General features: G+C 39.4%; 1 protein-coding gene across 2 annotated transcripts in view; it reads right to left on the bottom strand.

The window, feature by feature from the left end:
- Window positions 1–1,871: 1,871 nt before the first annotated feature.
- The window catches only part of USP10 (ubiquitin specific peptidase 10), a 33,537-nt gene continuing 21,310 nt past the window's right edge, over window positions 1,872–14,098 (bottom strand). For both annotated transcript variants that reach the window (XM_083453217.1, XM_083453218.1), the window contains exons 7-14: window positions 13,351–13,406; window positions 12,466–12,569; window positions 11,512–11,611; window positions 10,702–10,882; window positions 7,272–7,437; window positions 5,212–5,356; window positions 4,110–4,175; window positions 1,872–2,969 (exon numbers count right to left, since the gene is read on the bottom strand). In XM_083453217.1, coding sequence (XP_083309343.1) covers window positions 2,782–2,969; window positions 4,110–4,175; window positions 5,212–5,356; window positions 7,272–7,437; window positions 10,702–10,882; window positions 11,512–11,611; window positions 12,466–12,569; window positions 13,351–13,406 — 1,006 coding nt within the window. In that variant the 3' untranslated portion in view covers window positions 1,872–2,781. The remainder of the gene's footprint in view (window positions 2,970–4,109; window positions 4,176–5,211; window positions 5,357–7,271; window positions 7,438–10,701; window positions 10,883–11,511; window positions 11,612–12,465; window positions 12,570–13,350; window positions 13,407–14,098) is intronic.

Here is a 14,098-nt window from a genome sequence, read left to right as displayed (position 1 = left end):
TTGACAGGAGGATTCAGCTTGTGCCGTAGAACCCCCTAACACCCACCTAAAATCCTGAAATGCCCTCTAGTGGGCAGTAGGGACTAGGTTGACAAACTCTGGTCTTTCCCAACCCTACCTTGGCTCAGCTACATTTGTAGTTTTATATGCGTTATAGCACTAGGACACCACATGGCACTGTGGAGTCCCATTTTTTGCCAAGGGAACTTTTAAGTTTACAACGCGTTTAACCGAATTGCTGGAGATGCCAGGACTAACCGACCTTCTGCATACAAGGCAGATAAGATGTGCTACCTTTTCAAAATAGGCTGACTGTGCCAAATTTTTTGAGAGAGATTATTCTCGGAATAGCAAAAGATGCCAGAGGTGTTCTGGTGTTAACAGATCTCCAAGCTGCTAGTCTGCTATTTTTGTTTCTGAAATGTACAGAATCATAAAGGCCATGGTTTGTTCATTTAACAAAATGTATATAATGCTTAATCAATTCTAACCTCTACATGGTTTACGTAGCTATTCTTCAAATAAAAAATATTAAAATTTGAAATTACAACTAACACAGAAGGCATATTTTTATAAACTTGTGCATTTTATTGCACACTATTTTGAGTGGAAATGGAGTAACTGAATAGAGAGAGGTATGAAGGCACAAAAGTATGAGAAATTTAGTAACCGGGGGCCACAGGAGTATGTCCCATGAAGCAATACAAAGGGAATCCCCTGCCTTTGCAACACCTTCAAGATAATTTATAGCAGACATTGCCCTCCACCCAGGTCTTCAAGTTTACATTTTCCTCTGGGTAGTATAGGGAAAATAAATATTCTAAGAATTTACAACAGGAAGAGCTACTGAAGCTCACAGATTTCTTAACTCCCTTCTAGCAAAAGGATTTGAAATATAAAATCAATGAAGAGGTGAGTTAATACTGCTTGGGAGTGCAGAACTCTTGACGTGGCCCTGGTGCCCTCCCCAGAAATCATACTGTGCTTGCTAATTATTGTAGGCCAGAATTATCCTAAGTACAAGTTGAGTAATGTGTCATACGGAAGGAAGGGGGGGCTGGATGAAAGTGACATGTGTATGGAACAATAGAGATGACAGGCTGGCATTGTGGGACAAACAACTCTCCCCACTGCTAAAAACTCCCAAGAGCCAACAGCCACTGCAACGAAAGCAGATGCCATTTGCTCTGAAGTCAGAATAGATTTCAAGTTGTCAACTGTTGATGGTCTGTGTTGGGAGAGGAGGAAATAAAAAACTTCTTAAAATGGAAGAACTTCACAAATGCCGAACTTCATAAGTGGCCTTCGATGTTACTGGCTTACAGAACTTTTACCTACTGTACCCATTTGTGTGGCACATGGACAGCCTGAAAGAACAAATGGTTAACTTTGGTAGTTTACAAAAGCTTTTTGTGTTGTTGCCTTACGAACATTCCAATTCAAAAGGCAATCAAGTTGAAATGTCATTTGCAAGCTTGGATTGTGAGACTTTAGACAAGTGGTCTGAGCCCTGCTGGATCAGACCAAAGGTTGATCTAGTCTAGCATCCTATCCAGATATTTCACAGATGCCCCAAAGGCAACCCTCCCAAAACTACCCCCCAGGCATACAGCTTTTGAACATCCATTTAGTTTACTGGGTCTAATACCCCTTGACAGAACTACACCAAATTGATTTGTCTAATGTCCCTTTAAAGCCATTTGATTGGAGATGAAAGTGAAGCCGGTCAGGAAGTACAAAACTAGTATTTCTCAGTTTTGTCTTTGGCACCCCACCAGGAGACTTGGCTTCGCAGCTTTTCCTGTTCATTTGAATGTCTCTGTTGCTTTCAGCTGAGCCCCGTGGTCAAAGAACACTCTCAGAGCTTTAAATCAACTTTGTGACTTTTTTTTATTGATGGGCGACAACTTTATACTCCTAGATATCACTAGACTGTGTACACTTAGGAACTCAACATTATAGGAGAGCGGACAGCAAAATTAAACAAAGCAGACTGAAAAAAATATCAACTTTCATTATTTTGCCCATTTTTTGTTTTAAAATCCCATGTACACAGAAGCATAAATGCAGTTTTGAAATCTCTTAATAGCAATAAAGTTACAATCACCCATCTATATAGACTAACATTTTAACTCAAAAGTATTTTGATCTGCAATGTGTACTTAAGCAGTTTCTCATCGCACAATTATTAAAATGTGTATTTTTCCCTATCAGGAACCGGCAACTCTGTATATTATACTTTTTTTGTAGAGTATTTTCTTTTAAAGGAGGACCATTTTTTCCTTGATAGACACTGGCTCATTTTTACCATTTATCAAAAAACTAGTGGGGGAGGATTAGAGAGGATTTTTTTTTTTAGTTTTTTTATTTAAGTAAAGATAAAACATTTTCACAGAAATCTACAAGTTCTGTTGCTGGTGCAGGGCTGCTTCTACTATGCAATTAGAAAGTGGGAATCAGTTGCAAATCCCCCGTTTTAATAATCTCTTAGGATTCAGCATTAGCGCAAAAAAAGAAGAAATACTTTGTGTGTGATTCGTGAGACTGAGTCTTTCAAACCCTAATGACTTCATTCAGCAAAGTCAACAAGCCAACACCAACTAGGCTGTTCACAAACCTCAAAAAGGTAGTCTTCTCTTTCACTCTATCCCATAGTTGCAAGGGAAAGGAAGAGAGAAGGAAAAGAATTCATTGAGGGGAGGAAGAGAAATAAGGGTTAGAGAGAGTTGGCGTTCTAGAAAGCAGGTAATCTGGCAAACACAGCAGAAAAACGGGAAGTTTTCAAAGCAGATCAACTCGGCGGTAGTACAGGAGGTAGGCTGTGCGCTCAGCAGACGGCTTCACCACCTGGTACTGATTAATCACTTTGACAGCCTGGTCATCTATGCGCAACCAGCCATTGAGACCAATCTGGAAGACGTCTGTAGTGTAATGTCCACCAGTTGCACTGTTTCCGTGATGGTAGACAACTGTCAAAAAACCAAAACCAAACAACTAATAAGACAACAGGGAAGGAAGCAATATTAACAAGTTTCAATGGATACTGGCTTGTCCAAATGTTTGTCAACTTATGTGGAGGGATGGAGTTCCACAAATATCAGTTTGCTTTATTAGCCAGATGATTACACCTTGCCACACAAAGACCAGAACCCTTGGGCATAAGAAAGGGGCTTAAGGAAGAAGCAAGGAGTGCCCTCAATTGGGCTGGCACAAAACGTCAGAAATAATGGGAGATACTGATTTTTTTATGCTCTTCAAACCTCAACTGAAGTATAAGAAAACTCCATCTCTCTCCCAAACTTACTTGCCAGAGGGCTTGAGAAAACAGGAGTCACCTGAAATTCATTCAGTAATTTTGGAGAATATTAAAAATGGGGGAGAGATAAAACTCTGACTCTTTTAGTTTAGACTGCTTGGGAGAGATTGGTTTGTTTGCTGAACTTCTGCAATCACTAAAATGGTGCAGCAAAACAACCAACAACTAAATGCAAGCTTTTTGAAAGCAGCAGGTTACTTCCCTCCCCAATTTCAATACTTTGCGAGCAACTATCTCTCAATCCACAGTCGCAATCACAGTCAGTACTGTCTCAAGTACTAAATTCCACAAGGTTTGACTGCACATTTGGCTGCCATCAACTGACAGATCTGAGTACAGTGGTACCTCGGGTTACATACGCTTCAGGTTACAGACTCCGGCATCCCAGAAATAGTACCTCGGGTTAAGAACTTTGCTTCAGGATGAGAACAGAAATCGTGCTCCGGCGGCGCGCCAGCAGAGGGGGGCCCCATTAGCTAAAGTGGTGCTTCAGGTTAAGAACAGTTTCAGGTTAAGAACGGACCTCCGGAACGAATTAAGTACTTAACCTGAGGTACCACTGTAATGTGGAGTAACACTGAATAACTTTCTTAATTTGAATAATATGGAGTGGTTGCAGAATATCATCTTTGCTGAACTGGCATTCTTGGATTAAGGCACACAACAGGGAACTTTTTAAAAAAGAATTAATTTTAGCAGTGCATACGCTTGATCTGAGAGGACTGCCAATATTTTAAAACAGCAAGAGCCCTTGTGACAAAATTAATTACATTTGAGATAAATGAGCACATACCTGCAAAGAGCCGGTAGGTTCTTTGGCCTTTAAATATCTTACTTTTGACCCCCGGAGACAGCAGCTCTGAAAAAGCGAACAGAATTTCAAGTGAATTACTGTCTTTAGTATTATCAGATTACTTCCGCCTCTCTCTTACCCACATTTAACGAACCAGAGAGCATGCACCCACTGCAAGGAACAAAAGAACTACTGAAAGCTGAGCCTGTCAACAATAGCTCTTCTATTCCACTGCGACGGCTCAGGATGTATGGCCATCCTCCCTGAGGAGATATAAGCTTCTCACTGATCTTTGCCAATAAGAGGGCTTCCTTTTGTCGGATATCTGGCCAAGATTTGGGTATGACACACAAGAGTAAATGGCAAGCAATAAGTTTTATAGTACATTGGTGCGAAGATCTCTATTTTTAGGTCTTTATTTTATTTTTTTAAAAGAAATGTTTATACATTAGGATGTGAGATTAAGTAACTTCAGAGATTGTTATTTCAAGGAGTTAAATCACAGCATTCCAAACCTTGGAATGAGAGAAAAAGATAGCAAAATTGTTAAAATAGCATAAGTTTGAGAAAAACAGCAGTATTCTGGTACCATGTCCTGTCAGCACAAGGATTTCTGCTTGCCTAACAGGATGCCACCCCTCCAGCTCCATGTGCCCCACATCCACCCCAAATCTGTCCCAGGGGGCTGGGGAAACATCCTGAAAAGACTGAGGGAGCAAAACATTCAATTGCACAAGCAAGAATTCTTAAGCGGATGGAACCTTAGCAGTACACTGAAGTCCACCCAAGTGCTGCAAGATTTTGGTGATTAAATTCTGAGGAAGAAATAGTCATGTGCTGATTTATGAAGAATGTGGAACTAATGTACAGCAAGCTTTTTAAGATAAAGAAATATACTGAAAATGACACTGGAGATGATATTTGGCATTAAACTCAGCTCAATCTGGGCTGCTTAACCAGTCCTGAAGATATATACTGATCCTGAAATCCCTAAACAGGTCCGCCCCGACCCCAAAAGCATAAACAACAATAATCGCTTTCTGTAAAACAAACAAACAAACAAACAAACAAAAAACCCAGATGCTTTGTTCAGAAGATTTACCTTTACTTATTTCCAGGTCAACAGGATATTCAATATTTTTTATGAGCTTCTGGCACCCCCCCGTTTTCTCATAGACAAATCGTTTGAGGTGTAGGACAAGGACTGGCGGGAGTTCTTCAAGTGTCACTCTTCGACTGATCTCCACCTAGCATGGTGAAAGCAGAATTTTAGTTGGACCTCAAATCTCTGCTAGTCACTAATTAAGCTTATTTCCTCAGAACCAGAAGTGGAAATTACTGAAATCAGTTTAATACACACACAAACACCTCTTCCTTCCATTTTTAGGCACTGCCAGACTAACAGATGAGGGATTTCCACCCCAAGGGGGGCAGAATAATGTTTCTGGCTATGTACAACATTTAAAGTCACCTGCCTATATATATCTACTTTCATAGGCATGAAGGCTTTCACTGCAGAAAGCATTTGGTGGACAAATTTTGGTTCAAAATTTATTTTCAGTTCAGCTCTTCGACTCCAGTTCTGCACACTACTCCTATGAGCTAATGATCACATATTTAATCAGCTTTTGTTAATGACTGGTGCAAAGTGCAAAAGGAGATTTTATTCATAAATATGTTAGAGAAAACTATTTTTTTAAAATGCAATACGAGATGTTTGCACTCTTCCCAGACTAGACACTAAAATATAAACCAGACCAGACTAGCACCTCAAGTGAACACCCATTTCTTCTAGAAGCCATAATTGAACATTTGGGTTGTCAAGTAAAGAGGAGACTAAAACCATATATGTACCAAAACCAAGAAGTGAGTGGCTGGCCAAACAAAATTTGTGTGGCAAGCCCTGAGAAGTTTGCACTGCAAGTTTTCCTCCCATACAAGGAGGTCTCTCAGACAACCAAAGAGATGTTCTGCCACTTTCACTCCCACACATCATGTCAGACATAAAATCCAGACGGGCTGCGTTTGCCTACACATAATTTCAGGGCAACATGCTTCTCACCCTTTTTTCAGGTTGTTGCCCTCTCCTCCCAATGCCTAAGCACTGTGGTAAAGCCCACTTTTTCTATCTTGTAGAGAACCACTCTGTTTACAAAGATGGTGTGTGCTTCCTACATTAAGGCTAGTTAAATAACCCATCTCTGATTCTATCAAAGCATCATCTGACGACGAGAGCACAGCAGTGGAAAAATACAACTAGGCACATCGTTCTATTAACTATTGAAAAAATCAGGACAAAAGCACTGCATTTTTACTCATCTGCATGGCTTGACATCACAAAAAAATGTAAAAGAAACCATTTTAATACAATAATATTTGTGATTTCAGCATCTACTGAAGACATTTTAATTCCAACAGGCCTTCCCAGAAAAGTAATCTTGGCATGGTCACTGTTAAAATTACATTGCATTGTTCCAAAATTCACAGGTTTATATTCAATTATTAATAGTCTCTTTTATTTCTGTTTTGTACATTGCTTGGGGTTCTTTGGAATGCAAGATAAATTGAGAAAGTATGCAAATTAATTACATAAATGAGCTAAGCACTAGGTCATTCTAGAGCACTAAATTCCACAAGACTCTCATTAGGAACAGACTGGGGGGAAATCACTTTGGTTGCAAAAAGCAGTTCACTGAATAAGCTTTTAAAATGAAGCAGCATAGCAATATTTATGCTACACAGACATAATAAAGACCAGTCACAAACAACCCAGCTAACATATAAAAGGGAAGAAGCACAAAGTAGACTGGAGTTGTTGTCTGGTTCCTGGTTCTCTTCTACTGCCCCATTAGTTTGTCCCGATACGGCTGTGTTCAATCAGCCACAGATGTGAGACTCTAGGCTTTATGGATGCATAACACATTTTGCACTTGTCTTATGAATGTGCTCAATGGGACAGAATGTTTCTTGACTGCACAGGGTCCCAGGTCCAGTACCTAGCATTACCAGTTGAAAGGATATCAGGTAACAGGATTAAGGACTTCTTCCTGAAATCTTTGAGAATTGCTGTCAGTCAACACAGACAATATTAAACACCCACATAATGCTTAATGGTAATGTTTGACTTCAAAAGTGTACCTACCCAGTCGTTAAATAACTTACCTCCTGCTTGGTTTTTGTGGTATAACCCTGAACAGACTCTCTTGCCACCAAGCTTTCCAGAGCATCTTGAACTGTGCGTATCTTATCAGACTGGATATCCAACTGCAGAGTAAAAAATGGCTGCAGAGTGGCAGACTCCTTCGAACTTTGTTGGTAAACCACTGATCTAAAGAAACGAGTTAGAAGTTGCACTTGTGAAAACTGTTCAAAAATTAATTCTGGAATGACTGACGGCGAGACTGCCAACACATACCTTCACATATATCTTCCTGAAACCCATATAAAAATGTCTCATGGCCAAACTCAGTAGGCAGGCTTAAAATGAGGCTCTTGTGTTACAAAGTCCTGCCAGATTTTGACAGATATAAAGACATATGGTTAAAGTAATGACCAGATTCAGTATCCAGAAATTGAATATGTCAGGTTTTATGCAGAAATGAAATACAGTTTAAAGATGCATCCCCTGCAAGGGATGGGGAGGAAAGAATAGTACTTCTTTCAGTTACTGACCCATCCTCCTAGCTTAAGCACAATACTTTCCTTTCTCCTCCTCTTCTTTAAAAGCATTATTAGGATTGAATGGGAAATAGCTACATACAGGACTTCCTTTCTCATGTCCAATTATTTTTCAAATTTACAGCCCACTGAAAGATACCAACACATCCAGATTCTTAAAACAATTGTATTCAACTTGCTTAAGCTTATTCATGAATACTGAATGTGAAAAGCTAAATAAAATTGTTACTTTGGTTCACACATAACCCCAGGTTCTCTTTAATACTGGCACCCACTCACCTCTTTATACAGTAGCATCTTTATTTTAAGGAAAGAATAAGGTCTTTCTTGGACGATGTGAAGCCCTCATAATGGCAAGGTTGATGTTTGTAAGAGACAACTTGCCCCACCCATTACATGAGAGCCACATTTGGGATACCTTTCTCATCAAGAACTAACATGCTGTTTATTCAGAGGCTTCTTCAAGTCAGAATGAGACCACACTTAATCCAGATAATATTTCAGGTTAGCATTTTGCAGCGGTATTTTTCCACAACACACAAAAACACCAATAAAACCGCAATGCTTGGTGAAGAGTCCAGGAGCATGGCACACTCTCATTCTTTCTTTAAACTGCTGCCCACCAGGAATAAAGACTGGCCTCAAAATTTTATTTGTTTAAGTGAGGGTATATCCAGCTACAAATTTATACCAGCTATAGATATTCAACGATTAAAGTTTCCCTTTATCCTGGGAATTTAAATCAGAAGTCTGGAATAATGACCAACAGCTACTCAGAATTCTTCTGACCTGTGCAAAGATCTACATGGCTTGATTACAGAAAACAAACAAACCATTCACCTTAATATACTGGCTAAAATAATTTGGGAAATAACTTTATTAACTAAGCTAACTTATCAAGTAAGAGCAATGAAGAATCACCATCACAATACCGTCTTAGAAAGATGAAACAGTTTCATTAATTTCTTAAACAAAAAGAACATTAACTACATACAACCTTGTAACTCTTTTCCATCAATATATATTTTCACTATATCCACCCTGAAACTATCAAGACTGACCAACACATCAACATCCACCACAACAACCAAGTTTTTCTAGCTTATACATTATGGACTAACAGAAGAATGGAAAATCTCTATCAATCTCTCCCGCTGGCTGTCTTATCTTTATCAGTGCATCCACAACTTCTAAATGTTTTCTTTCAGTTCTTTTAAAAACAAAACATAAGCATGTACTAGCAATACCAGAAATAATGCAATGATGAAAATTATCTTGACTTTCTGAAATTGCTACCATGCAGGTTTTTTTCTGAAAATAAAAAAAAATACACCTGAATTTGTGGAGTTGCCTCTGAAACATGTTCAGAAACTACAGCTATTGCAGAGGGCTGCAGCCACATTTATTGGAGCATATTACATCCATGCTATTATGTGCTGAGTTTTTAATTTTCAAGCCCAATTCAAAGTAATTCTGCCTGGTCATTGAATTCACTGGGGTGGGGGGCTGCGCTCCACGTCCTACCAGAAACGGGTGTTTAGTGAACACCAAAATTCAACAAAGCGATCGTGACTATAGGAGTCATTGACAGGTATTTTCTCCATGAACTTGTGTAATCCTCCTCTAAAGCCATTAAACTAGTGGCCATCGCCACATCTTGTGCCAATGAATTCTGGAACCTGGATGAAGTACTTCATTCTAACCACTCTAAATCTACTGCCAATTAATTACTTTCTTGAGACCAAACGTAATTTATAAACCTCTCTCGTGTCCCCTGCCACAATTTTTAGTTCTTTTTTCTATACTAAAAATCCACCACAGCACAGCACTTTTCAACTACTGCTCTTAAGGGCAAAGTCCACACAAAGGCACATACATGAGTGAAGCATGATAATTATAAGTACATTTTGGCATGAAAAGTTTAGATATATGCAGATTTGGATTTTAATGCATTCTTATTATTTCTTTGCAAGAAACAAGGTACTCATGAAGGCAATGAAGAGCCAAAAACACGATGGGGGAGGATCTACATACTACATACATATGTCTACAAATATAGACATACTAATCTACATTTTTGTGTGGGATGGAAAATACAACTATTTCTAGAGCTTATGTTTGGTAGACTACTATTAGACCATTCCTATCTCCGCTGCTGGCCTCACAAGAGAAAGCTTTCCAACATCCTAACGTGGGATCTTGTTTCTGCGGTGACCTACTTTGTATAGTGAGTAGGACAGGCGTGGCAGAAAGCAGACTACACATGTGGGATTAGAGATTTGTGGTTCTCCCATTCAGCAAGAAGAAGAAAACAGGAATCCCTCAGTTTCATCTTGCTTCCTTTGGATGTCAACAGAGGACGATGTGCTCGCCATTAATAATTGTTACCAGATTAAACATACAAAGAAGTCGTCTCAGAAATATGTAGGGCTGGCTCTTCCGAGTTCCTGTCACCAAGGAATGGAAATGAAGGTACGTTCTTTGGGGCAGCACCAGCTTATAGGAATCTCTCTATATCAACTTTTGGGGTGTACCTTAATGCACAACACATTTTATATTTATGAACACTAAGCTTCTACAGTGGAACCTCTATTGCGACCATAATCCGTTCTGGAGGTCTGTCTGGTGGTCGAAAAGGGGCACTGGGAGAGGCGCCGTTGTGCACAGGCGGAGACGGCATGCTTCTGCACATGTGCGAACGGTGATGGCCGCTTCTGCACATGCGCAAACAGCAGCAAACCCGCCGGTTACTTCCGGGTTTGCCGCGGTCGTGACTTGGAATGACCGTAAAAAAAGGTGGTGGTAAGTAGAGGTTCGACTGTACTTATGGTGGCATACACTGATTTTGTCTATTTCCCCTCACCCATAAACATGATCCTGACATTCTATTAACACTAATTACAATTTATTGTACCTTATGTGACCACCAAATATATCTGTAATTGGTGTCTGGACAAAATCTGCTTGCCGAGTGACAGAGGATTTGTTGCGTGGTCCAACCTGCTCCCATTCATCCTCACTTCCTTCGCCTTGCTCCTCCTGTTCTTCCTCTTCATTTACAGGCTGGGTCTCCGGACCATTGGAAACGGCAAGTTCTGGAGGGAGGAGGAAATGTATGTTTTCTGTTCCTGGATATATATATTATTATTATATGGTAAGTGATACTCAAGAGTAGATAATTTCTGTCTAGAAGGAAACACTGCTTTATGCCAACTTTATCATTAAAAGCAAGTTTCATTCCTCTACCTGCTCAGGCAACTATTGCAGTTATATGAGTAGTTCTACCTCCATTCTTTCAAAACATAAAACTATAGCACAGTGCAGGCGTAAGACTTAAGAATGTTTAGGGCACACCATAGTTTGTTTCTTTAACCCAGAAGTCTCAGAGAGGAAGGGAGAGAGGGAGGGAAAGTAGGGAGACATCAGTGAGAACCACTTGGCAACTTTGGACACAGTGGCTGGAGAAGTGAGAAAACTGTTTTAGCTTTGGTTTGCAATGCAGATGTAATGGTTAATTACAGTTAATGTAAACCACGGTTTGCAAACCTACTTCAAACTATTGATTCACAAAATGGCTTAAGGTCAAATCATTAACTATGTTTACATACTTCATGGCATAGTTGAATAAAACAAACCATAAATAAGCATTATGTCTGCACACAGTCCATATACAAATATGCTATATATAAATATACATATTAATTAGCATTATAAGAAAACTTACTTTCACTGTGAGGAGATAGCAACTTCTTCAGAATCAGCATTTCCTCATGTAGGCCATTTAGAATAAATCCCAGATACTCTTCAGCATCTTCTTGTCTGCCCTGAAGAAAAAGGTGTTTTAGTATAGCCACTCATTCTCCAACATTTTCCTATTTAGGCTCTTGGGAGTGATCCAAAGGCACAAGTACATTACTCAGTGCACTGAAGTTAAATTAAGTTTCCAAAGCAGTACTACTCCCCACTGTACTCCAAACTGCTTTTTAAAACTCGGGAGAGTTTAAAGTTTGAGAATTTGGTGTAAGAACCTATGCATAGAAAAAAGTACTCTGACATGGTTTTTCATCAGTCCAAGGAACTTCCTTTCAATAGCTCTCACTTCAAATGACAAGATGTCTGAATGCAACTGATTTTGATAAAAAGTACCACTCATCAATGAAGCATTTATTCTGGCACATTTGGAAGCTGTATGAAGGAAACATTGGGTTTGCTAATCCTAGCTTTGGATAAAACCTTAACTACAAATTTTGTGTTATATCCTTGGGTCTCCTTTGTACTCTTGATTCCAGAGTTATGGAAACATCCGTACAATATGTCTGCATTTGAATGTAAACACATCATATAAATACTAGAACTGCATGTGAAGACTAATTCTTTAGGCCTCAAGGTTTGAAGAGGAAGCCTTCAGTATTCTTACCACAAGTTATCATTATCTCACATTTTATATTGACACCCAACACATATAACTCATTTTTTTAAACAAGCCTACTATTCTTTTAACTCTGGCTCCCTTAGCATGTCTGGCACTATTTGGGTGTTCCAGATGCAACCAAGGATAAGCCACCACTGCTGAAGAATGAAATTAAACCTATTAGGGCCGTAATAAAATGGAACACTATTTTTCTACAGCTGCTTACATAATACAGGATAAGAAACAGCTCAAAAGATCTAATCTCACCTTTTCCGACAGACTTGACTTGATAACTGTCAGCAATCTATAAATGTATGTAGGTTCAAAGGCAGCTCCAGGCCTGATGTCTCTTGCAATTTTATCACCTAAAGCTGCCAAAACAAAAAGGGGAAAGACAGAGCAATTTGACAAAGATCAACAACTTAACTGTTACAAAAGGCCAGAATTTCAATACAAGGTGGGACAGATTCAATGCTACATTTTCAACAAATAATGAAGTAATCACTGCCCCTGTTCTTTTAGCAACACTATGCTGTGGAGGTTTGTCTGTGGCTTAACCACAATCACACAACACTGAAAAGCAGGCAAGGCAACTACTAAAGTTCTCATAGGTGGCTACTTACATCATCAAATTACCGAGAACTGAATTTAGATAAAAAACCTACAGGTCAGTGATGCAAAGATTAAGAGAGCTATACAAAAGAAACTGAGGCACTGGATCAGCATGGAGAGAATGACAGCAATTGACTTCATGCAACCATGAAATACAATTTATTTGTGCTGATACATCAAACCTAAGGATTGTGTCTGAATACAGCCAGTTTCCCAACACCTCCAAAACTGATGCAAGAGGTTTGTTGCCACCTTAAAAACAAACCAATCTTAAGAGTACAGAAGGAACACTCTCTTTCTGAAACAAGATCATATTTTATGTAAGGTCCTAAGAGCTGAAAAAAAGATGCTGCAAAAATGTTGTATGCCTTTTAAACAGAAAGGTTCTTTTTACCTGACATCACACAAGCCTCTTGGTGAAAGCCAATTTGTACTGCAGAAATGTAAGAACCTCAGCTGTATCATACAAAGACAGCATTGAACTCCTCCACTCTACCAATATGTCACCAGACAGTTAGCAGGTGATTATTTTCTACCCACCTTGTTTTGCCTTAGGCGGGACTGGCATATTTGTAAACTCATTCATTAGGCGGACACTGAAGTAGAACAAAAGGAAATCGGTGTTAGCTACAGAGACAACAAATGTTACTAGATACAACTAGCCACAAACATCTGATCAAGTCTAATACTGGAAAGGCTCACATAAGATAAAATTATTAACTTGTTTGTTTCAAGATAAAAATGGGTAATTTACCTCTCTTCATCTCATTTGAGTGTCAACATACATTTATTTTACTGGTCCTCTTCCTCAGCTGATGCACTAAAAGCAACTATTTCAATATTTTTATCTCTGGCGCTGAGATGGACAAGTTTTTGTTCCATGTGGTAGGTAAACTAAGCATACACACTACTTGGAGTGGCATTTTTCAACCTGGCACCATCCAGATGTTTTCCACACAACTCCCATCTGGTGGTAGTTATATCCAAAACGTCTGGAGGGAGAGCCACGATGGGGAAAGTTGACTCACGTTAGCTGAAGGAGATGGAGCCCCAATTCACAATGGCAATGTTAAACTGTTTCTGAATGCAATCCACTGGCTAGGTTCGGACAATCTTTCCCACAGTTTATGAAGCTGGCAATGCACATGGGGGCCACATGCTCCATCCTTGGCCCTTGCTTCCCTTCATGTGCTAGCTTTAGTTTAAACCAAAGCTCCCTGTTATACCTAACTGGAGAAGTCTGGCTTAACTAGGATAGTGAATCAGGATCTAATTTATGAAATCAGGA

This window comes from Podarcis tiliguerta (assembly GCF_965153285.1).
Source record: "Podarcis tiliguerta genome assembly, chromosome: 8".
NCBI classification, from domain to species: Eukaryota; Metazoa; Chordata; class Lepidosauria; order Squamata; family Lacertidae; genus Podarcis; species Podarcis tiliguerta.
The sequence above is the reverse complement of the archived record's forward strand: the minus strand, read 5'-3'. Positions and strand labels throughout refer to the sequence as shown.